The sequence below is a fragment of the Alternaria metachromatica genome (genome assembly GCF_023757995.1).
Source record: "Alternaria metachromatica strain BMP 0045 chromosome Unknown scaffold_4, whole genome shotgun sequence".
NCBI classification, from domain to species: domain Eukaryota; kingdom Fungi; phylum Ascomycota; class Dothideomycetes; order Pleosporales; family Pleosporaceae; genus Alternaria; species Alternaria metachromatica.
Genome location: NW_026055495.1, coordinates 867,923 through 889,562, shown reverse-complemented (window position 1 = coordinate 889,562; position 21,640 = coordinate 867,923). Strand labels below are relative to the sequence as shown.

At 52.3% G+C, this 21,640-nt stretch overlaps 9 protein-coding genes across 9 annotated transcripts; 3 read left to right on the top strand and 6 right to left on the bottom strand.

Moving 5' to 3' along the window:
* Positions 1–445: 445 nt before the first annotated feature.
* On the bottom strand, positions 446–3,675 carry J4E83_002657 (uncharacterized protein; the record flags this gene model as incomplete). The annotated part of the gene is made up of 4 exons (XM_049329601.1): positions 446–789; positions 877–1,116; positions 1,174–1,520; positions 2,150–3,675. The coding sequence occupies 4 exons, from the start codon at positions 3,673–3,675 to the stop codon at positions 446–448; spliced, it is 2,457 nt and encodes an 818-aa protein (XP_049191280.1).
* A 450-nt stretch (positions 3,676–4,125) lies between these two features.
* On the bottom strand, positions 4,126–4,800 carry J4E83_002656 (uncharacterized protein; the record flags this gene model as incomplete). The annotated part of the gene is made up of 1 exon (XM_049329600.1): positions 4,126–4,800. One exon carries the CDS (start codon positions 4,798–4,800, stop codon positions 4,126–4,128), a length of 675 nt encoding a protein of 224 aa, XP_049191279.1.
* A 1,070-nt stretch (positions 4,801–5,870) lies between these two features.
* On the bottom strand, positions 5,871–6,478 carry J4E83_002655 (uncharacterized protein; the record flags this gene model as incomplete). Its single annotated transcript, XM_049329599.1, has 2 exons — positions 5,871–6,265; positions 6,469–6,478. 2 exons carry the CDS (start codon positions 6,476–6,478, stop codon positions 5,871–5,873), a joined length of 405 nt encoding a protein of 134 aa, XP_049191278.1.
* A 521-nt stretch (positions 6,479–6,999) lies between these two features.
* Positions 7,000–8,946, bottom strand: J4E83_002654 (uncharacterized protein; the record flags this gene model as incomplete). The annotated part of the gene is made up of 1 exon (XM_049329598.1): positions 7,000–8,946. One exon carries the CDS (start codon positions 8,944–8,946, stop codon positions 7,000–7,002), a length of 1,947 nt encoding a protein of 648 aa, XP_049191277.1.
* A 1,499-nt stretch (positions 8,947–10,445) lies between these two features.
* J4E83_002653 (uncharacterized protein) lies at positions 10,446–11,936 on the top strand (the record flags this gene model as incomplete). Its single annotated transcript, XM_049329597.1, has 4 exons — positions 10,446–10,814; positions 10,866–11,163; positions 11,216–11,330; positions 11,384–11,936. 4 exons carry the CDS (start codon positions 10,446–10,448, stop codon positions 11,934–11,936), a joined length of 1,335 nt encoding a protein of 444 aa, XP_049191276.1.
* Positions 11,937–12,406: 470 nt separating this feature from the next.
* On the top strand, positions 12,407–14,890 carry J4E83_002652 (uncharacterized protein; the record flags this gene model as incomplete). The annotated part of the gene is made up of 3 exons (XM_049329596.1): positions 12,407–12,461; positions 12,517–13,140; positions 13,212–14,890. 3 exons carry the CDS (start codon positions 12,407–12,409, stop codon positions 14,888–14,890), a joined length of 2,358 nt encoding a protein of 785 aa, XP_049191275.1.
* A 1,728-nt stretch (positions 14,891–16,618) lies between these two features.
* J4E83_002651 (uncharacterized protein) lies at positions 16,619–17,492 on the bottom strand (the record flags this gene model as incomplete). The annotated part of the gene is made up of 3 exons (XM_049329595.1): positions 16,619–17,061; positions 17,251–17,309; positions 17,362–17,492. 3 exons carry the CDS (start codon positions 17,490–17,492, stop codon positions 16,619–16,621), a joined length of 633 nt encoding a protein of 210 aa, XP_049191274.1.
* Positions 17,493–18,785: 1,293 nt separating this feature from the next.
* J4E83_002650 (uncharacterized protein) lies at positions 18,786–19,702 on the top strand (the record flags this gene model as incomplete). The annotated part of the gene is made up of 3 exons (XM_049329594.1): positions 18,786–18,884; positions 18,945–19,069; positions 19,153–19,702. 3 exons carry the CDS (start codon positions 18,786–18,788, stop codon positions 19,700–19,702), a joined length of 774 nt encoding a protein of 257 aa, XP_049191273.1.
* Positions 19,703–19,810: 108 nt separating this feature from the next.
* On the bottom strand, positions 19,811–21,107 carry J4E83_002649 (uncharacterized protein; the record flags this gene model as incomplete). The annotated part of the gene is made up of 4 exons (XM_049329593.1): positions 19,811–20,344; positions 20,392–20,769; positions 20,870–20,916; positions 21,032–21,107. The coding sequence occupies 4 exons, from the start codon at positions 21,105–21,107 to the stop codon at positions 19,811–19,813; spliced, it is 1,035 nt and encodes a 344-aa protein (XP_049191272.1).
* Positions 21,108–21,640: the final 533 nt, after the last annotated feature.

Sequence of the window (21,640 nt, the reverse complement as noted above, 5' to 3'; positions counted from 1 at the left end):
AGATCCTAGTAACGATCACACGACTTGAGGAATAATCATAAACGAGTCCCGCTGTTCACCGCTACCACCTGTTAATGTCACCAAGCGTTCTTGCCAGTAGATGGTGCGAACTTGAGTCTGGAGACAGTCGCAAAAGTTGACCCAACGCTTGACAGGAACTTTCGGGGGTATCTGGACAGTGGGCTGCGCAGATACGATGTTATCATGCTGACGACAAGGCTCAGGAAACCGGCTCTATACACCGCTCCGGCCACAGCATCTCATAGGTCCAGTAGAGATCAGCCTTTGCAAGGGAAAGTAGAGAACGCCGAGAGGAAGCGACGGGCGTGAAGATCTTGGCGGCATCATGGCCCGTGCTTGCCACCCGTCCCCGCTTTTTTGTCGCGCGTCATTCACGCGTCGGACATTCCTGCCTTCATGCCATCAACCTCACTATCCGACAGCATTACTTCTGCTTTCTGACATCGACGAGTATCTTGATGTGTTTATCCTTCTCGTGTAGCAGCGCGAGAATGCCATCTTCTACTACTCTATCCATCGAGATTGTACGCGGGATCATCTTCTCCGCATCGATGGTTCCTTTATCCAGCGCGTCAATAACTCGCTCGAAATCCTCACTGGTGTAGCTCAGCGCTCGGAACAAGTCAGCAAGGCTTCGAATCAGCGCAATGGTTTCGCGTGATGGCTTACCTGTGACCAGCCTCTTTTCCCCAACCAACAGATTGTCCGGGTTGAAGGGGATCTCTTTGCCCCACTGGGCAACATTCACCACCGTTCCCCTGCTTCGAACTGATAGACACGCGGACTTGATACTGGCAGCTACTCCGGCGCAGTCAAAAGCAACGTCAGGGCCTTGGTCATTGCAAAGCGTCTTACATCTAGAGACCATATCTTCGTCCGTCGGATCGATTGCCGCCGTAGCTCCAGAACGTAGAGCTAAATCCCTTCGATTCTGAGCAACTTCGGCAACTATCACCTGGGCAGTATCCAAGGCTTTCAGGCATTGGAGAATGGCCAAACCAATTGGGCCGGCGCCGATAACCAGGATGTTGTCCCCTGCTATGGCGACCGACTGTTCAACTGCATGCCACGCAACTGCAAGCGGTTCGACCAAACCTACGTCAATCTGTCAGTATTCTTCCCTACTTCAAGTGAGCTTCCCGACTGTCTTACCTCCGATTTCTGACGTTATCTTCTCAGGCAGTTTGAACACGAATTGCGCATCTAAACACACCCGATCCGATAATCCACCTCCCCAAGCCATGATTCCCACGAACCCAAACGAATCGCAACAATTGGTAAAGCCGCCCTTGCACGAAACGCATTGCTTGCAGCCAATGGTCGGCTGGACGGCTACTCTGTCTCCAACCTGGAGACCTTTGCGCACCTCCGCTCCGACCTCGACGATGTCTCCAGAAAACTCATGCCCGAGAGTTACAGGCCATGTCTTGCCGGTGATCGGATGAGGCGTGTCTTTGAAAGGAAGAGCATCCGGTATGCAGTAGAAGTGCAGGTCGGATCTGCAGATCCCACAAAATGAAGGTCGAATCTTCACTTGGTGGGCATCACATACCGGCTCTGGAACGTCGTGTTCCAGACGCATGTCCTCGGCCCCATAGTAGCGAAGAGCCCGCATATTGGTTGTTCGAATGGGTAGGACGAAGCAGTCAGAGGTGGTTCAAATTCGTGGTTTGGTATCGATTACAGACAAGTGGACGGATTGCACGAAAGCAGTTGTAAGGTCATAACCGAATGTACATGCTGATCTTGTAGCTTTATATGGAGGCTGGCATGAGAAGGAAAGAGGGGTACCAGCCGACGTCACGCAAGATGCGTGTCAGCCCTAGAGACTCATGCGCAAACGGCGCCAATGCCTGACACGTCATAATCACTGCGTATTACACCAAGCGGAAGAAAGTTGCGTCGTAGAACTGATGTTATCCCATTTCGACTGTGTATTGACTTTCCATCTTAGGGAGACGGTATCTCTCAAGGCGAATTTACATCTTGACTATCTCCGCCTTCACATGAATTCCTAACGAGGCGGCAATCAGGTATAATCTCAGATCACTTACACATCAAATTCCGACAAGCAGATCAACTTCTGTCTTGATCACACTGCGCCCCCGGACCTTCGAAATAAGCTAACACAGCATCGATATCCCCGACCGTGAACTCACGGCCATCAGGATACGCATGAGTCCGTGCCCATCGCGCCGCACGAGCGAGCTCGCCCCAATCCTTCGGATCTTGCGCCTCCGGACAATCCAGCAAAGGCATGCTAGGATGATAATTAAATCGGGGTACGAGCGACGTCGACGCCAATCGTTCCACGTCGCTGTAATCAAAGGTCTGGTTTGCTGCCATGAGTGCATCCATTTGCCCTGCTGCTTCCTGGGGATTTAGGTACAACCAAGAGTCGGGTAAAGCGTTGTCGTCTTGTACATAGCCTTCGGGTATGCAAATATCGGGGATGGCGGGCAAGTCCACATGGGCTGGCTGAGAAGCCTGGTATACGAGCTCTGATGCTACTGCTGCAGCGACCTCTTGCGACCTCGATCGTACTGGGTGCGCTTGGTGTGGGTGGCTATAGCTGTGCTCATTGAAGTTCAACCCATTGTACTCTTGGGGATGTGACTGCATCTGTGGAGGCCACTGGGGTAGATCTTGGGAGTTGGCTCCCATCGCCGGTGGATGCTGCACAGCATTCGGCATTAAGACGCCCATTCCCGTCGGAGGCATGCTGCTGTACCCTTCATCCCAGGACGAGAAGTCGACCGTCGGCTGCATTTGCTGTTGAGCCAGTGGATCCATCGGAAAGGCTCCAAGCGCCGAAGGCTGACCAGGGTAGAAATAAGGAACGGACTGAGCAGCCTCCTCCTCGGCAGCCTGTCGCTGGCGCCGCTGTTCATTCAGCTGCTTACGACGCTCACTTTCTGCCACTCGAACCGCTTCGGAGTACCGACTTATGACAGCCTCATCGTAACGGTCTCGGGTAGTTTCAGTGGGACCCATGCAGCTGAGAATAAGCTGGATATCATCCGGGAACATAAAGTCCGTCAGCTGGCCGTGCTCATCAAGCTTCTGGTACTGCAGCGCGAATACCAATGCGCGAGTAAGATCACCCACGTCGTCATCCACGGGCAGACTCTTCAGACCGATCGCTAAGTTCTTGAATGGTATTGACGGCGGTGGAACATAATCAGCTTTCTTTGCAGCTTCCGGAAGGAAATTGTTGATGCACATCACCGACTTATCCCAGTTACCTGGGACGTGATGCTTCGCTTTGGTCCAGGTTGGCTCGATTCTGCGCATCGTCTTTCGATATGTGTCCGAGATATGGTCGCGGGCGCGCTCTCCTTCCTCGGAACTGGTCAAGCCAAGGTAACGATGCTTGTCCAGAATTGCAAAGTGAACTGCAGCAGTGATGCCGTTGCACAACATGCGCCATGCGACAGCAGGATTGCGGAACCATTGCGGGAGTATTACAATCAGATCCACGAGAGTTGCGTTAATTGGTCTATCGCAACGTAGCTTATACTCGTGGGCCGGAATGTCAATCAGGAATTGAGCGCGAGGCTTTCCTCTCGCAGGAGCTTTCGGCACTGCGGTGTCATCGCCCTTCTTTCTAGGGAGTTGATGTGGCGCAGGCGAACCTCCAGGGCCCGCTTGCATTGGGTTTCCGTGTGGTGATGGCGTGTAGCGTGGATCAGGCTCTGTGAAACTCATACTATCCTCGGGATAGTTACAGTCGATTCTAGTAGATTCTAGCGAGAGTGGTGGTAAGTTGCGAGGTGGTGGGTCTGTGCCAAGGGCAGAGTAGAGCGGTTGATATACTTGAGGCGCAACAGCAAGCAGAGTGAATACGAAGAGAGTAAACTAACTTTCACTGACCGTTGCGGTGAAGCCTATTCTACCATGGCTTCGTATCCCTTAGTATGTTCGATAAGAGAGTTTCATTTCTGCGCCGAAAGTCGTCGCCTTGACATCATTGAAGAACGAGGGCATTCTGAAGGAAGTGAATATGATCTGGCTTTCATGCTGATCTCGTACAATATCTCCAAGACTTTCTGAATGTGCCATGATTAAAGGCGTACCAATGCTGGACTCAGAGGACTAGCAGCTTCAAAAGCCCTTTGAGCTCGGAAGATATCCCGGCGGATAGTTCCAAACTTCCTTGATGCCAGCATAACTCGGGAAGTTTCCACCTTCAACAGGATTATCTTGAGTCAAATCGATAACCTCCGCAGTCGTAGCTGCCAGCTTCACCTTCTTGCGTCTCTTATCTTGCTCGAATCTGCTGTTTCCCAAGAGCCGCTCCTTTTTCCTAATCCTTCTCTCTTTTGCCAGACGTTGAGAAAGCACGCCTTCTGGCTCGTGGTACTGATCCCAGTGGCACAGATGGACTAAATCCGTTTCCCACGTGTGACTCATTAGATCGACGTTCGCAGGCCGGTTGAGAAGGAGCAGAGGTCGAGATGGGCCAAAGTTTTCTGGCACGACTTCCCACTCGTTACGCCAGACTCTCGTGGTGACAGCATCTTCGTACGCCGCAGCCTGCGAACTCATCGCAACATTCTCATGAAAGTAGGGCGCCAGCGGAATTCGTCTTTGTTGTATAGGGATGATCGGCGCTATATGAGGTGGATCGGGTGGCGGGGTGCCGTGAAAGTAGCCGTGAAAATGAGTCTTCTGCTGGTAGCTGGGCAGTGCGTGTGCGTCTTCTGTTCTCTTCGAGTTGCGGAAACCGTAGTTGCGTGGGTTCCCAACGCGCTGTGAGTGTAGATGAGCTGGAGCCATAGTGAGGCGGCCGGGCGGTTGGTGATAGTGGCTCTTTTGCGCAATGTGTAGTGTCGTGGGTGTCGTGGGAGTTGTCGGAGTGTAGCTTTTGACTGTCTGGTTGAGTTGTAATCCAAGGCTCGCATTGAGGTCTTGAACCCTCGGGGTGGTGATGTAAAGCCACAAAGCTATTGTTCGCCGAGCTATACGATGATCCTCTCACGTCCTCCGTTTTCACCATGGTGAGAATGACCTCAATAGGCAGTGGTGGACGTGAGAGACAAACGGGAGAGTTGCCCCATTGTGCGACGACGTGGAATTAAAAGAGTGATGTTACCTAGGCAGAAAGGGTTTGTATCCCTGTAAGGACCTTCTAAACGCGCGTGTTGATCGAGTGCTTCCATGGTTCACAGTAGTGGCTGTGGGTGGTGACTTGCTCTTCGGGCAATCAGGTGGGCGCTATCGCCGAAAGCGGGCCCGGGCATCGTCGGCAGCGCCGTGCCTACCGCCGCAAAATAAACCGCGCATTACAAGCGAGAAACTCGATTAGGAGAGCGCAACATGAGAGGGAGGAAGCAGGAAGAAATCCGCAAGGCAGCTGATATTGGGGGTCACGTTGGGGTTAGTAAGCGGGGGTGGCGGGCGCGGGCCCGGAGACAGCAGGGGCAATTCACATCGCGGCTGCATGAGTGGACTGCAGGGCTGTAGGCCAGCTACGAACCAGCGCTAGCCTTCACAATGTATGTAATGCACGATTTTCGCCCCACAAGATCTTCGGTTCAGTGGTGTGTTTCATATTTTTGCTTTTCTAAGATGTGAGACGAAGCTGTAAATTACTTGTCCATCCTGGGGGGCCAAAGACGCGAAAGTGCCCTTCTGGATCGGTAACTTGGTAGACAAAGCCTACAGGCCACTGACACTTCGTAGAATATCGCCCAATCCTTATACCCTCACCTTCCGATTGTAGACACACTCTGCGTATGGTATCCAGCCAAAGACGTCGTCGTCGTTAACAGAGAAACACCGCCATGACGAGATCCAATCCACCGCCGTATCCAAGAAGATCAGTGACGATCACGCGCGCTACCATTCTAGGAGGCCACTGACGAGCTCTCCTTGATCCAGGACCAAGTCTCATCCACATCCATAGGATCCGAATGGACGGAACCCCCAGACTTGCTCTTGGCTTTCTTGGTCTTGACCGTACGCGGAGATGAAGAGATAGCTCTGGTATTCTTGGGGGCCGGAATGTAGGAGTATCGGGAGGCATGTACCCTCGCAGCTCTAGCTACTTCTTGCGCGTCCTTGACGACCTGTCGGGCCCTGTGCAGCTCGTCCCTGGCGGCACGCGCAGCCTTCTGGATTCGCTTCTTCTCTCTGGCGTCACGTCGCTGCCTACGCGTGAGCCTGGCATACTCGTCGGCTGGCGTAGTTACTGGGCGCGGAGACTGCGGGACGTTGACGGCTGGGGGAAGCATGGTCGTGACTGTGCGGAGTTAGTGCAAGATCAGTGGATATTTAAGTGAAATCTACCTGGAGCATTCGGACGCTCTGAACCGGTGAGTGGAACGTCAGAGACCCCAAAATGTTGGCCATACCCATGAAACCTATTGCGATGTCTCAGAAACGCTATGACAGCTTCGCTGCCGCCAGTCCTTGTCTCTACAGTACTGAGCGTACCAACCGAACCGTAAGCCATGATGCCGACAGCTCGTCGCTGGTACTTCCGTAATGGTGTTGTCTGCTTGCAAGGCGAGGTGGATTGAAGTAGTAGAGATAAGTCAGTGGTGTTGTTGTGTGAGACTCAGTTTGGCTCTGTGGATAGGACAAAAGTGAGCGTGGAGTGCAGTATCGCCAAGGCAACGACTTAGCGCGCGCACCCTCACCGTCTCAGCAATCAATTGGCGTGCTACCGTATCTGCAAACTGGGCCAGTTAAATTAGCACAAATGGGAAAGGTGGTGAGGTCATAGAACATATTCGTCTTCGAAGACAGTACCCTGCTTTCACCGTGATCATCTACTATCAGTAGTGCGCGGATGAGAAGAACGATATTCATTCAACGAAGGCAAGCATATTTCGCACGAATATAGCCTTATTTACTCTATGTATGTAGACCATATGGTGCCACAACAGGAGGCAGGCCTAGAAGGATGCACTGTCGCAAAGAAAAGACATGTTACATTCCATTGTAATGTCGCCGACGTGAATCGCTCTCAATTCACCAATCAAAGTCCTCGTCATCTTCTCCCATATCGCTGTCCTCATCCTTGACAACGTTGTCTACACCCGTATTTCCCGTTCGGCCCACCATACGCATCTCCGCCGGAGTGAGAATCCGCCTGTTCGAAGCCGGAGTGTGTTCCACTTCAGTCTCATCCTCTTCGTCATCCTCTTCTTCCTCGCCATCTAAGGCGTTCTCGAAGTTATATGAGCCACCGAAGCGCTGGCCGCGAGGAGACGATCGTGTGCTAACTTTGGCCTTCTTCGTCCGCTTCTTGGGTCCGGCATAAGCGTCAGAATCAGAATCAGAGTCGAGCGCTTCTGGCAGCACCTCTTTGCTAAGGCGTGATGACGACCGGGTTCTCGGTGAGCGACGTGCAGGTGTCCGCGGCGACGTCTTTTTGCTGCGCTTGGACTTTTGCTTGGTTGAGGTGTCTTCGTCTTCATTGAAAGTACGCTTGCGTTTCGATGACTTACGGGTACGCGGCGTGAGTTCATCTTCGTCCGATGTGTCATCTTTCATGACGTTCTTACGCCTCGAACCCTTCTTGGTGGCAGTGACTGGCTCATCATCGTCAATGTCCAAAGCATCAAAATCGAAGTTATCTTGATCCGCTTCAGACTCCTCTTCAGATTCTTCATCCAGTAGCTCTTCTTCGTCCGAGTCAACCACGAAGTTCTTCGGCTGTTTCATGAGGCGCCCATTCCTATCACGCTGTCGTGCACCGGCTCGCTTCGCATTGTTTCGCTTCTTTTCGGAAGTGTGTCTCCGAATTGCAGCATCGTCGGAATGGTATGGGTGCACAGTAGAAGCACCCCCGAGATGAGCTACCAGGTTCTGGAAATCTTGAGGATATAGCCAGCTCGAATCATTGTTCTTTACGCAATACTGCACACAGCGTGTGAGATCTAGCGCATCATGTCCTGATGGCATGATCTTGACCCCGTTTGCCATATCGCGAAACGGAATGCTAGGAGGGGGTTGGGTCGCCGCTACAGCCCTTTCACGAGAGTTGAAGTTGTAGGGTGCGGCAAAGCGTGCTACGCTGACACTGGTGTGATTAAATCCAGCAGGTTTCGGTAAAGTCGGATGTTTGGCAACTGTCCAATTCTCGTAAGTCGGCTCGGTCTTCGCGCGATGAAGCATTGGTCCTTTCATCATCCGATATATCGTATTGTTCGTGATCGGACCGTACGGCATGTCTCGGTAATGGTTAATCATGTCAGCGAAGGTCCCAGACAGGGCGCCATTGTGGAGAAAACGGTCCATGATGTCGAAGGATTTGATGGCATGCGGAATGAAAGCAAGTGTTTCTGCCAAAGTTAGGTTGCCATGGGGAAGATCTAGCCAAGCCGAAGGCGCATCCTTCAATTTATCATATTTTGGGCTACCGGGGCCAGTGGATTTCCTTCCTTCGGGAATCGGTTTCCTTTTGACAATCTTACTGGAAGCAATGTCTTGGTTAGCGACAGGAATTGGGGATTCGTTTCCATTTCCAATGAAGGCAGGTTGGTCTTCTGGATAGTTTTGGTTGTCTTCTTCGTCACTTTCAGGCTGATCAAAGAGATGAGCTGTAGCGTACCCATCGTGGATTGCAACCTCAGCGTGTAGTGGATACCACTGGAGGTCTGCAGGGATATTTTCTTCTTCCCTGTATTCTACAGCAATCATGGGGTCGATAACGCGATCATTGAAGGCGGTTCTCGCCTTCCCAAGGCGGTGTTTGTTGTGGCCATCGATGATCTTGCACTCCTCACGCATTGATTGATGAAGCACCTTCATTTGATCAATACCCCGGGAGTTGCATTCCATCAGGCTCTCTTGATGCTGTGTTTGAAGCAGTTCGCGCACGTCTGGGAGGTTCGCGAAGAGATGGCCGGCATTTAATTGTGCTCGGTCGAGCATATCCTGGACTTCGTCCCGCGTGAATGTGATTGAAGACATAGTTTCAATGCAGCGTGAGTGTAGCGTAAGATAGTTGCTTCGGCTGTTCAGGGGTGAGACAGTTGAGTTGTGCTCACCAAGATCGAGATTCGTGAGACAATATTAAATCGAAAGAAGGGGAGTTTACCGTAGTAGGGTGAAAGTCCAGCAATTGCTGGCCAGTATTGTGTTCACTCGCCGTTCTATGTACTAAAGACACTGTGTATACAACAGGAAGACCGCACGTCTAGAGGAGTGTGTGGAGGCCGAGGCGACAAGGAAACAAAGACGTCGAGTCGAACATTGTTCGACTCTTTGTTTCAATGCTCGTAAGAAGACTCAAGACAAACTGATTCTGGTAATGCGACGAATGCAACCCGAGAACCGACATTGCCTAGACTCAAGATATATATCCCGGCCTGTCGATTGCTTCTCATCATCGTGTAGCATGAAGCAAAATCTCCAGCGCCAACGATGTAGACGGTTTGACGTGAGGTTCTGGCTCTTGAGCTGTGTTTCCAATGTAACAATCTTTATGACAGAAATGACTGCACTTTAATCATCTGCTGGCGGAATCGATACCTGAATGTCTGCGGACGACTTTAGATTGCTGGATGGCACATGTTTCTGCAAGCTCTGGATGTAACATGCGGTGGCCGTATCGGTCGGGAAACAGTTGGCCTTAAGAAAACAATAGTTGCAGTTCCCCATAGCATTCGTATCCTGGTCGATGCTGCAGTCGCTGATGCGATGCGATGCGATGCGATGAATGGGGTCACGGATGGGGTCGGCAGCGGCAGCACTTGAGGCCAACCCGTCGGGGAAGCCGCTTATCCGGTTCCGCTCTAGCGCCGCTTCCGTCCGGAGATTATTCCAAGGTTCTTCACTCTATCCGCGGCTTCCCCTCATTTCCTTGCGGCATCCGGGTCGGTGCATTACAGTACGACCAGTTCGCAGGGTCGTTCGGTACAATGATTGCCTGAAGATGCTCAGATCCCACTATATTGTTCCTGGCCCTGCCATTGTCGCATTTGGGCAATTCGCGGAGGACAGCCCTAAGCCCGCCTGAGCAGCAACTCCGCCCAGCCTGCTACGCCGCAACCTATGCATGTAGACGCAACGCGACAGAACCTGCTCGGCTTACCTCCACCGAAATAACGTATTTACTCACGAACAAAGTAAGCCCGCAGATGACGTTGTTACCCCTCGCCCAGAAATGCCATGGCAGGTCTAGTGCAGAACTGGCAGGTCAAGGCCACCACATCTTGGGGAAACGTCCCGATTACACCTCATCCATGATTAACCGGGCTCTTGGGCAACATCAATCATGTCACCGTGCGCACGTTGAGCTGCCAATGTCCATGGTCAGGGCTTGGAAGAACACGCTTTGTGCTTATCATGGTGCCAGCAAACTAAGATGCGCCCAGGTGAGGAAGATGGTCAGCTATATAAGGCCCATCTTCTACAATCTTGAATACCTCACGCTCGTCAATTGATCGCTTCCGTGGCGGAACAACATCATGAAGTTCGTACTCAGCCTTGCCTGGCTATCCCTCGTTGCAGGTGCGACCATCCGCAGCCCACAGCCTCGTACATATGATGGGTACCAAGTCCATCGCGTTCGAGCTACTGGATCCCAATATGCTGCAGCAAAGCGAGCTCTTGCTGCTGTTCCTCACGAGACTTTAAACGAGATTCGTGGAAACCTGGATGTTCTTATTGCACCCGGGCAGTTGGACGCCTTCAAGGCTTTGGGACTCAAGTCCCGAACCTTGCATGAGAACCTAGCCGACTCTATCGCCCGGGAGTCGCATGTCAAGAAGGCCTGGAAGAGGCAAACTAACGGTTCAGAAGATGCGTGGTTTGATAGCTACCACCCGTATGAAGACGTAGGTGATGTATCACTGCTCTTCCATGCAGAGTTGACTGACCATTGTTAGCACATTACTTGGTGGCGCGATCTACAGGAGTCGTTCCCAGACAATTCCAATTGGACGAGCACCGGAACGTCTTTCGAGGGGCGCGACATGTTCGGCGTTCATCTCTATGGAAAAGATGGCCCAGGAAAGCCTGCGGTCATCTACCACGGAACTGTTCACGCTCGTGAATGGATCACTGCTATGACCATCGAGTATATCGCCAAGGCCCTCACCTACGAATACAAGGCAGGCAACAACTACACGCAAGCCATTCTGGATAACTACGACATCTACATGTTTCCCTTTGTCAACCCCGATGGTATGTCACATCACCAAGGATAGATCCACAGATTGTTGCTTATACATGCTAGGCTTCGTCTTTTCTCAAACAGACGACCGCCTATGGCGCAAGAACCGTATGCCGCCACCAGAGAACGCTGCCAACCAGACATGCTATGGTCGCGATGTGAACCGCAACTGGGAGACGTAAGCGAAGTTTCTGCCCTATGCGTATAGCGTCAACTGACATGTAATCTCAGGAACTGGGATGCTGACCCACGCGGAGCTTCAACAGACCCATGCTCGCAGACATACAGGGGAGAAGCGCCCCGCGACACGCCTGAGAACCTGGGAATGGACAACCTGATCCGCAAGATCCGCGATGAGCAAGGCATCAAGCTATACATTGACTGGCACAGCTACTCCCAGCTGATCCTGTACCCATTCGGCCACAAGGAGACTCTCTACGCGCCAGAGCTCGGCATGTGGACCAAGGCAGCTGCCCTGATGAGCGAGAACATTGCCTACTACTCGACCAATGCGACCACCTACACCTACGGCCCTAGTGGAGCAACCTTGTACCCGACAACCGGTGCGTCTATCGACCATGTGTACACCATCGGTCGTGCCAAGTTCTCCATGACCATCGAATTGCCCGATACTGGTGACTTTGGCTTCGTCTTGCCTCCGGAGAGGATCAGGCCTGCAGCTGAGGAACAGTGGGTGGGCCAACAGGTATTGCTCAGCCTGTTGGATGAGGAGTTCTTCGATGGCGAAGGCCCAGCGATTGGCGCATTGGGCACTACATGGTAGACACGTGTACGTGTTAGTTCAGTTTTGTAAGATCGACGCTGCTAGAGACTGCTGTCTATCAACATTGGCTCGTAATAGCAAGTCAAGACGGCATTGTCGTCTGTCAACTCTACATTCGTCTTTGTTTCTAAGTCCTCTGCTCACAACTTGATATACTATCGCACACTCTATTCCATGCATTCTCTCAAACGACTGGAAGAGCGTATTTCCTCTCATGCCTTGTCGCCGTCACCTCCACTTCCACGCGGCTAGCGCTCACAACGACGCGTCCGTGCGCAAGAAGTGAAGGTGAAGCCAGCACCTCTCGTCATCCTCATCTTCCCCATTTGGCATATTGATATCATCGCTCTTATCACCACTCCTCCTCCTCGCTGCAACGCTAGACAAGGGCTTTTGACTTCAACTCGCCCAGCATGCTTTCTTCCACCGATCCGCACTTTACTACTGCAAGTACGCAATCGCCAGAAACCATGGGACATACTTGGCGTACGCCCTCTCCCACCAGGGAGGCCTATATCAGCTCCAGTGAGTTTATCTGCTTGATTGATCGGGCGCGAGCCGGACACTAACACGTAGACAGGCAACGTGAACTCGCCGCAGGTTTTACCTCAAGTTCACGACGATCTTCATTATGAGCAAGCAAGCTATCAGCAACGCGTTGACGGTCGCGCTTCCGCTATTGCGGCGGTAGAGACTGCAAAGTACAGCCGACGCCGCGACGCAGCATTGTCACGTCTCTATAACGTCTTTGATGGCAAGAGCGACTCAGGCGACCAGAAGCCATACAGTCAGACTGTTAGCGCCAGCAGCGAGGATGGAGGTGTAGCACAGCCTGAGCAGCCATCCACTCCAAAGAAGAACCGCGTACCGATCCTTTGGCATGGACTACCATCCCCAGAAACGCCGACATTTCGCAACTATACACGAGCGATCCCTTCAGCTAGCTCTGCGCAAGAGGAGCTATCATGGCAGACTTCCCTCGAGGAGACCAAGAGCGACATTGAAACCGCCCTAGTGACGGCAAATCACACTACCAACAAGTTCTCGGTACCGGCGCAGTCTCCTATTGACAACGACAAGGCGAACGACGGTTTGAAGCCTATAATCTCCGCTGATGCGAGACTGGCTCGCGAACTTGAAGAGTCTCTGAACCCGACGGTCACGCGTCGCAGTACTAGATTGCGCGCACAGCCCAAGCCATCATGTAAGTACTGCTTTCCTAATGATATCAGTGCATTTGCTAACCGCTTTCCTTCATTCAAGACAATATTCAAGTACCAATCGCAGCGCCCAAGACTCTTCGCAAATTGTTGCCCGCGACGAAACCAACGGAGTCTTCGGCACATCCAGAGTTCAGCTTCAGCACTGAGCCTATCAAGGCCGACCCGGTTCCCTTCGAAGGCCTGCCAACCGTCTATTCACTGTCGTGGCAGTTGCAATATCCACCGGGTGGCAGCACGCACCCTTGCTACCCGTATCCCTCTCTGGACCCTCGTCTGCTCTTCCACCAAGCCTTCGTCCCAATCATCGGCGGCTTACCCGACTTCACCTTAGTTCAGAAGCTCGTGCTTCCAATGGGGTGGAAGCATGTCTCATGGTCTGGTCTCCTGCCCATCGCCTTCGATCCGTATCGTCAAGCGTTTAAGCTCACACCGGTGGGGCCAATGCCGCTTACGTGCGAAGAACTTCATCAACAAGGCTTGCACAAGTATGTACCAGGTGGCGAACTACACCCTGAGTACGGACTGGTGCCCGATATGCTAAAACTCAGCGACGGAAGTAACACCGATGTCTTCGATTTCGACGGTGTTGATTGGGTCTTGCCGTGGAAGGGTCAAATCGATTTCCACGCCCCTTCCAATGCTACAGACGAGCAGCTCGGCAGCTATGAGCCTACCAGCCCCGTTGGCTCCGACACTTTTGCGCCCATTGTCAACTTTCCATGGAGCGAAGCGCGTGACTGTCCGGACAAGGTCTTCGATCTCTGCGATGCGTGGCGTTGGCTATCATCCAAAGAGACCAACCCTGACGCGGACTTCATTCCCACACCTGGTATGAACTGGCGAGGGACTGGCGCAATGCGCTCACAACGTAGACTTAAGTCACCCATTCCCGAGCTGATGATGCTTGCCATGCCTGATCCGACTACATCGGAAAACAAGCATATTGTGTTGCTTCAGAACCAAGATCAGGGCGTCAAGGATAAGAACCACCAGTTTTGTCCATTCAAGAGTGTCGCGACATCCGTCATGGCCGACATAACCCTCCTTGACGACACCGAGTTCACGATCATGGAGCTACTGTCGTACTTTCCTCAACACTACTACTGGGGTCATGCAGCTGAGCGATTGACAAGGGCGGGCGTGACTGGGACTCTGATACGGGATTTCCTTATCATGACGCGAGGGCTTCAGGGCGATGAGATCATGATGGCAAACAGTATTGCACAGGCAGCTAAGGTTGCCAAGAAGAGAGATTGCGTCAAGGTCGAAGAGATGGACATTGATGAAGTCGGGAAGGATACACCATCACCTACACCCGCTCCTGTCATCGATTCCACAGTTGTCGACCTGACTTCGAGCTATACTGCTGAAGGGTGGATCTACGATGTATGGGAGAAGATCGACTACCCGCTTCTTGCCCTTGCCCATGGCTTGCAGTCGTTGCCTACAGGTGTTGATGCCGGTCCGCTGACTGCACTCATACTTTGGTGCCGAGAGAAAGGTCGGTACAAAGCTATGCTTAGCGAAATCCCTGCGCTGTTGAAGGAGGCAAATATTGAGCCGCTGATCGAGCCTGGCGAGAATGGCTGTCCAGATAAGGAAGTCGCAGGCAGACATGCTGGGGCATTAAAGAAGGACCGACTAAGGGTGGTTAGAGATGCGGGTGTTAGCAAGAGGGCACTGGATGGTAGTGTTGGTGGGACTCAAGGAAAGAGAAAGAGGGCTGAGTAGTGTCACCAGGAACCTCGTATGACAGGAAGATGTGCTGCGAAAGATTCGGGGATGATAGGGCTTTGGGAAGTCTTTCGGGAAGTATATGCATGAGTAAATTCCGTGCATCATTGGCGAGGCGTGATAAGTATGGCAATCGACTCAGTTGCTTCCCTACCAATATCCCATCGATAATTTAGATCACCTCTTTGCATCGCTGTCTAGTGCATCGGAATGCCCGGCAGCGGCCCAAGTCCACACTACGTCTCGTCAGCATACCCCCTTCCCTTTCAGACTCATACTTACAGCAGGCGCCGGCGACGGGCATCCACCATTGGAGCTCATGTAGCAGCCCATCTCAGCAGCATGCTTCATCAAGCACTTCTCATTCGTGCTGAGCAAGTTCATCGGCACAACCGGCATAGCGCATTTACATGGTTCTTTGAACGTCGGTGTCGGTTCTTTGTGCCTGTGGCTATGCGTGCGGTTGTGTTTGCGCGTTCCGCTGGGTGCAGGAGCGATGCTGGCTTGTGGTGCAGCCCACGGGTAAGGTGTTGCAAGAGCGGCAGTGGCGAAGAGAATAGTTGTGATGAGCGTTGAGATGTACATCGTGAGCGGTTGGGAACTTGGGTATGCGTTGCAGCAAATTGGGTGTGAAGTGCTGTGAGATGCGGATAGCCAAGCTTCCAGGATTCTCTGCAGACGATCTGAATCTTGTAGGAACCGTGAGCGCCACGCGGCAGAGGGCTTCTTCTACCGAGAATTCGCGATCCAGTACGCGGCGCAATATAGGTTGATGAAGTTCCATCTAATCATGCAGCGCCCTCGTCCAGTGATGCGCCGCCGGTTAAACACCCATATTTGGATACGGGAGTGCGACAGCGCCGATGGACAATGAGGGTTTGTCGTTGCTCTTCCATGCTGATTTTCTATACAGGTGCGAATATCTGTATGTCGAGGATCTAGCGGATGTCTTGTTTCGCTTGACACTCGGCGGCGTTCTCGGAGAGGAATGAACGATCCAGTATATTCTGGATTCGCTAGTCGTGATGCCTCCCTGTACTCACTGAATTGCTACCATCTCTTCATTATTGCCATTATTTTCCTCGTCAGCTTCAAGCTCATCAGATGTGAACTCATGATCCTGACCATAGGACCTGAAGCCCGCAGAACCAAAAGATGCGTCGTCGGAAGCTATTCAACAAGCTGGTTCAGAGGGGTCAGAACGGCCATGCCACTTCGAAGTATGGCGCTGTAACTCAGTACTTCCATTACAGTTCGGAGTATGTGGAATTTCGGATGTGTATCAACAGTCGCCCACTGTTATCCGCGTTGATGGCTCTGAGCGCAGTGTCGGAAGCTTGACGCGTCGCGCGAGCTCATGCCGCAATTTAGCGTGTCTTTGGCCTCTTCAGGCTCCAGGGCTCCAGCCATCTCATTTGGAGCATCCACTTCGCGGCCAGAACGCGCCACCCTCGTAGTCAGAATTGACAAAGTTTCTACATGTGCCGTGCTTTTGGTACTGACGATGAGAGACCAATTTCACAGTTCCAGCTCCAAGATCGAAGACGCCATTCAGCAGTCGGGCCCGCAGATCCCACTTTCGTGGGCAACCCGCACTGGAATGAATTTTTTTTGGATGTCGCGAGAAGTATATCATACGCATAGGTGATTAAAAGCAGTGACTACAATACATGCATACCTAAAAAACAAAGAGGGGAAATACCGAATCAAACTTACCACCCTCCATCAATTCAACGTCGACTCGAGATTTTTCATCTCCCGTTGCAACCTCCCGTCATCCCTCAGATAGGTGAGTACATAAACCTCCTTTGCTGGAGGAGATATTCTCGCCACCTGTGGGCTTGCTTCAAATTGAGCTTGTGTAAAAGTCTCCGTTACAGAATCAGAGATACAAGTAATGCGGTCGCCTGGGCCGCGAACACTCGCGATGTAGTGTCCGCCTGCGGTCTCTGTTCCTTCGCCAGAGTGAGAGATGACACTAGATAGCCGGTAGCGGAGGGGAAGATGAGCATTCTCTTGATATTGAGTTAGGTCGAGTATGTTGGGGTGAGCCATGCGGTGGTTGATCTTGTGTTCTGTAGCAGGCTGCGGATTGCCGTGTTTGTCTTTCTTTTCCGACTTTTTCATTTGGAAGATGGCGAGTTTGATCTTAAGAATTTGAGGGCCAGCTTGAATTCTGGTCGTGACCAGTTGGTTAGTATTACTTGCACATATGGCGCAGTGCATTGTTCTTTGCTCTTGGAAGAATCTCGACAACGCTGCGTTGAAAGTTGTTGTCGCTGTGGGGACATTTAGAAGGATGCCTGTTTCTGGAATCCGCGCGATGAGTCTTTCGTGACCACATCCTTTACAACGACCGTGCTCTTGTCTGTCGAGCTGGAATAGTGCGCGGAAGTCCTCTTCCCACTCTTGTGTCCTAGAACTGGTGAGTATGTATATTGGCAAAGTACGAATGGGCGTTTACTCACGCACTGGCGACTTGCAAGCGTTGCAGAATCACCTGATAAAAGTCGTTAGAGTCCAGCTGAACTAGATCCTGGCCGTTGGCGGCCAACTGCGCGACATCCCCAGCCAATGCGATTCCTTGTATTCTTGGCATGTTGGGGGCGACTGTGGCGTTGGGAGTGTTAGCCCAATAATTGTTGACCAGGTCTCTCATCATGCATCCAGTACAATCTGGCACCACATTACTGGCAGCTGCTCCCAAATACGGTGGAGGGTTTGCATGACAGGCATTACGTATGTTACTGCCACCAGTGCCTCGTCTGACCGGGCGATCATGGTTCTGAAGCCAGTTCAGTAACTGGGGCTGATGCATCAGGGCCTGGAGCGCGGCGTTGATGTAGCACCAGTTGGTACCAGTTGTGAAGCCTCTGCTTCTCTGTGGCCTAGCACGCCCACGCAAAAGCCATCTCTTACTTATACGTGCAGCCTAAGAGATGATCAGTAAGAACAATCAAGCTCGAGAACGAACATACTATGCGGTCCCGATTCTCCTGCAAGTCCGAACGAAGGCTAACACTCGCGTTAGCTGGAGTACCGGTTATAGCCGCCGGGATACGGGCGCTTCGTCGACTGCCCGTTGGGGCTCTATATACCCTAGGAGTGGCCATCTTGGATGCGGAATTTCTGTAAGAGTAGCTGAATTGACCCGAAGTTTGGAAAAGAAGACGGTAGTGTTCACAAAGTACTGGCATCAATATCGGGGAACTGCGAGTTTAAAAGCCACAAGATGACAGCAACAAAGGAACAATGGATGCGACGTCAACCGCCATTGTCCTCTTGCCATCGTTTGACATGGACCCAAAGAAAGGCGGAAGCAGGCACTATGAATGCGATGTGACATGCCCTGTAGTTGCCACAAGTCTGAAGTTATCGAATTCAGCAGGATGGCGTCAAGGACGAATACAGCGCGTAGCCTAGATTTTGAGAACTTGAGTATCAGCCTACGTTTAAGTTCATGAGAAGAAGAGCCACCAGAACGCTCAAAGCCTTAGGTTAGAACATCTGAAGAGAAATTTTCTTTTCATCAGGACAGAGAAGAAAAAAAAGGATGCGTATCATGCAAGCTCTTCAGCACCATCGTGTTCTGGGGCAGGTGTTTGTTACCCAGGTATTTTGCCAGGCATAGTTGTCAGGTTTCCATATCTGCCAGGTAGTTAGGAATATTATCAACGCTGAGTCTTCACGCGAGACGTTCTCATGACATCGTGAGAGGATGTAAGAGTAGAGCATGAAAGACGGAGCGCTCGAGACGCACACTCGCATGCCCACATAGCGTCTTGGCACCCCCTCCATCCCCCATTGGCCGTTTCCCCATCCATCACCACTGCACACACATCAGCCCTCCCTGCAGTCACATCTCCACTCACCCATCGATGCAATAACCAATATGGCGACCTCAGAATCCCAAGGCGCAACCTACGAAGCCGAGCACGTACACTCAGTCTACGAAGAAATTGCATCTCACTTTTCTTCCACTCGCTACAAGGTGTGCGTCCACCCGTCACAAATATTCCAAACCAGCATGCATGACTAACGCGAATGCTAGCCTTGGCCCATAGTCGAGCGTTTCCTGAAAGAACAAAATGACGGCGCTATAGGTGCAGATGTAGGATGTGGGAACGGGAAGTATTTGGCTGTTAATAAGAAGGTGTGGATTGTGGGTAGTGATCGGTATGTTCTATTTTATTGTTCACCACATTAACTATTCTACGACTAGTTATAGCTTTTGGTCTTGGAAGTTAATGTCGATACAGATCTACAAACCTTGTCAAGATTGCGAAACAACATGAACCGCACGACATAGTCGTAGCAGACAATCTCTCGCTACCTCATCCCAATGGGGTTTTTGATTTCGCTATTTCAATAGCGGTTATTCATCATTTGTCGACACCGGCACGGAGGGTGGAGGCTGTGAAGTGTGTTTTGGATTTACTGCGGCCTTCGTCACCGTCGAGTCAGAATGGAGATGCTGGCCTGGAGGGTGGCAGAGCACTTATCTATTGCTGGGCACTTGAACAGAAAGACAGTAGAAGAGGATGGGACGAGGGTCACGAGCAGGATGTCATGGTGCCGTGGGTCTTGAAGCAGAAAAAAGAGAAGGAGAAGGGGCGGAGGAAGAAAAAGGACGAGAGCCAGGCTGACGAGGATGAGGCGCCGAAGCCGGATGGTGACAAGACGTTCTTGAGATACTATCATTTGTACCGGAAAGGGGAGCTGGAGGGAGATATTGAGCAGGCTGGTGGAGTTGTGCTGGAGTCGGGGTATGAGAAGGATAATTGGTGGGCTATTGCGAGACTCAGATGAGCATCTCGATAGTAATTACTTGTGCTATACTTCATACGTGAGCGTGCAGCACATCTAAGTGTGGTCTACTGCTTGCAGCCTGGTGAGTTCCAACTGCGCATGGTGATCTTACGCCTTCGTCAAGTCTACAGGCAGGGCGTGACTGCTCTCAGTCAGCGGAAAGAGCTGATAATAGAAGCCCAGAGCGCCTGCTACAAGCACAATATAATAGGCCACGGTCCATCCAACACCCCTGCCCTGATTCAGTGGGACGTTCTTCTGCTCGTCATCCTTCTTGTCAACGTCTGGTGGTCCGATGGGACTGCCGGCTTCGACACCCACACGGCCGTAGAACCGCGGAAGGCCCATCCAGTTGCAAAAGGTATGCGCTATCATGCACGTGTAGACATTTCCGGTTCTTATGAAGACAAAGGCTGCGAAGAAACCGAAGAGCGATGTGTATGTGAACTGGAAGAGTGAGCGGAGCACGGCGACGAAGAACGGGACTTCGGAGTGGGTTATGCGAAACTCGTAGAGGTGGTGGAGATGCGCGATGCCGAAGTACAGTGGCGTGAGGAAGACGATCTGCTTGCCAGAGAACTGCGCGAGGACATGGAGGGGGATGATTAACGAGCGCCACACGACTTCTTCACTAACGGGGCCCTGGGCAGGTTAGAATAGGAAGGGGTGGACTAGAGTAGAGGACCTACGACTATGTAGTTCCTGTAGCCGATCCAGCTGCTCAGGGTCTCGTGGACGCCCTTTAGTTTGATCCAGTCTCTCCAGTCACCGTCTACAATGCCATGCTCGAAGATGGGACCCGCGAAGAGGATGGTCACCAGAAGCATGGTCCGGATGGTATCTACAAGTGAAACAGGCCAGATGCCAAGCAAGCAGATGATCTCCATGGTCGATGCGTCATGTTGGTACAATACGACGATGGTGAGGACGGAGCATAGGAGGGTGGAAAAGGTCACTGCGCGCACCCGGGCGCGTATCGACGACGGCGCATCGCGCGTAAGAGTCGGAGAGGGTCGCGTGGCGGGCGACAGGTAGAAGGGGATTACGTAGATGAAGACATAGGCGGCCTGCGAGCGTGGGTGTTAGCTACTTCAGCATATTTGGCGCGTGCGGTGCCATTGGGTGAGAACAATGGCAATGGTGGTGGGGAGCAAACATGAAACGTACCGACAGAAGCGCCGCAACTCTCGACGAAAGAACAGGCGGTTTGGGAACTGGCACCACGTTAGACCTCATGGCGATGTTTCGACAGGAAAGCGCAACAGAGTTCGTCCGATGTGGGTCGCGCAGGCGTTTAAGAGGGTTTGAGGTGGAGGAGCGCCAACTTACCGCCCTTGACATGTCGCTGGTACAGCTCTTCGAGCGCACTGAGCTTGTCGCGCCAGCCGGTGAGGGGTGGAGGCATGGCGAGGTGTTGCAAAAAAGCAGCCGCACGTCAAACGCACTACAGGAGAGGCAGGAAAAGAATCATGGGCGTTGTTTATAGCTGCACGAGATCCCCCCGCGTTGTCGCGCGCATCTTGTCGGCGCAGCGCAGCCTTTCACCTTCGATACCCCGCCAAGCCCCATCGGTCACGCTGGATCACGTGCCCCGATCGTCCGTTCCCTCGTCTCGGCTCCTGCGACTCGCGCCATCAGCGCCCACGACGTCTTAGCACGCCCTCCCGCGTTACCCCTGCAGCACGCACAACCAAAGGCCCACTGGCCAGCCTCTCTGCCATTCAACGGCTAGTCCGCCACGCTGCGCGTCGTCACTGGCCCGTCCCAAAATATAATTTCATTTTAAACGTTCAACCGCGACGCGCTTCTCCCGATTCACTAGGAAGGCTGTTCGACGAGGGTTCCCCAGGCGCGTCGCAGTCATCGCACTCCCAGGTGGACCGCGCATCCAGCAGCTCATATCATCTTGTCGACCGGTATAGGCTAGGCGAAAGTCAT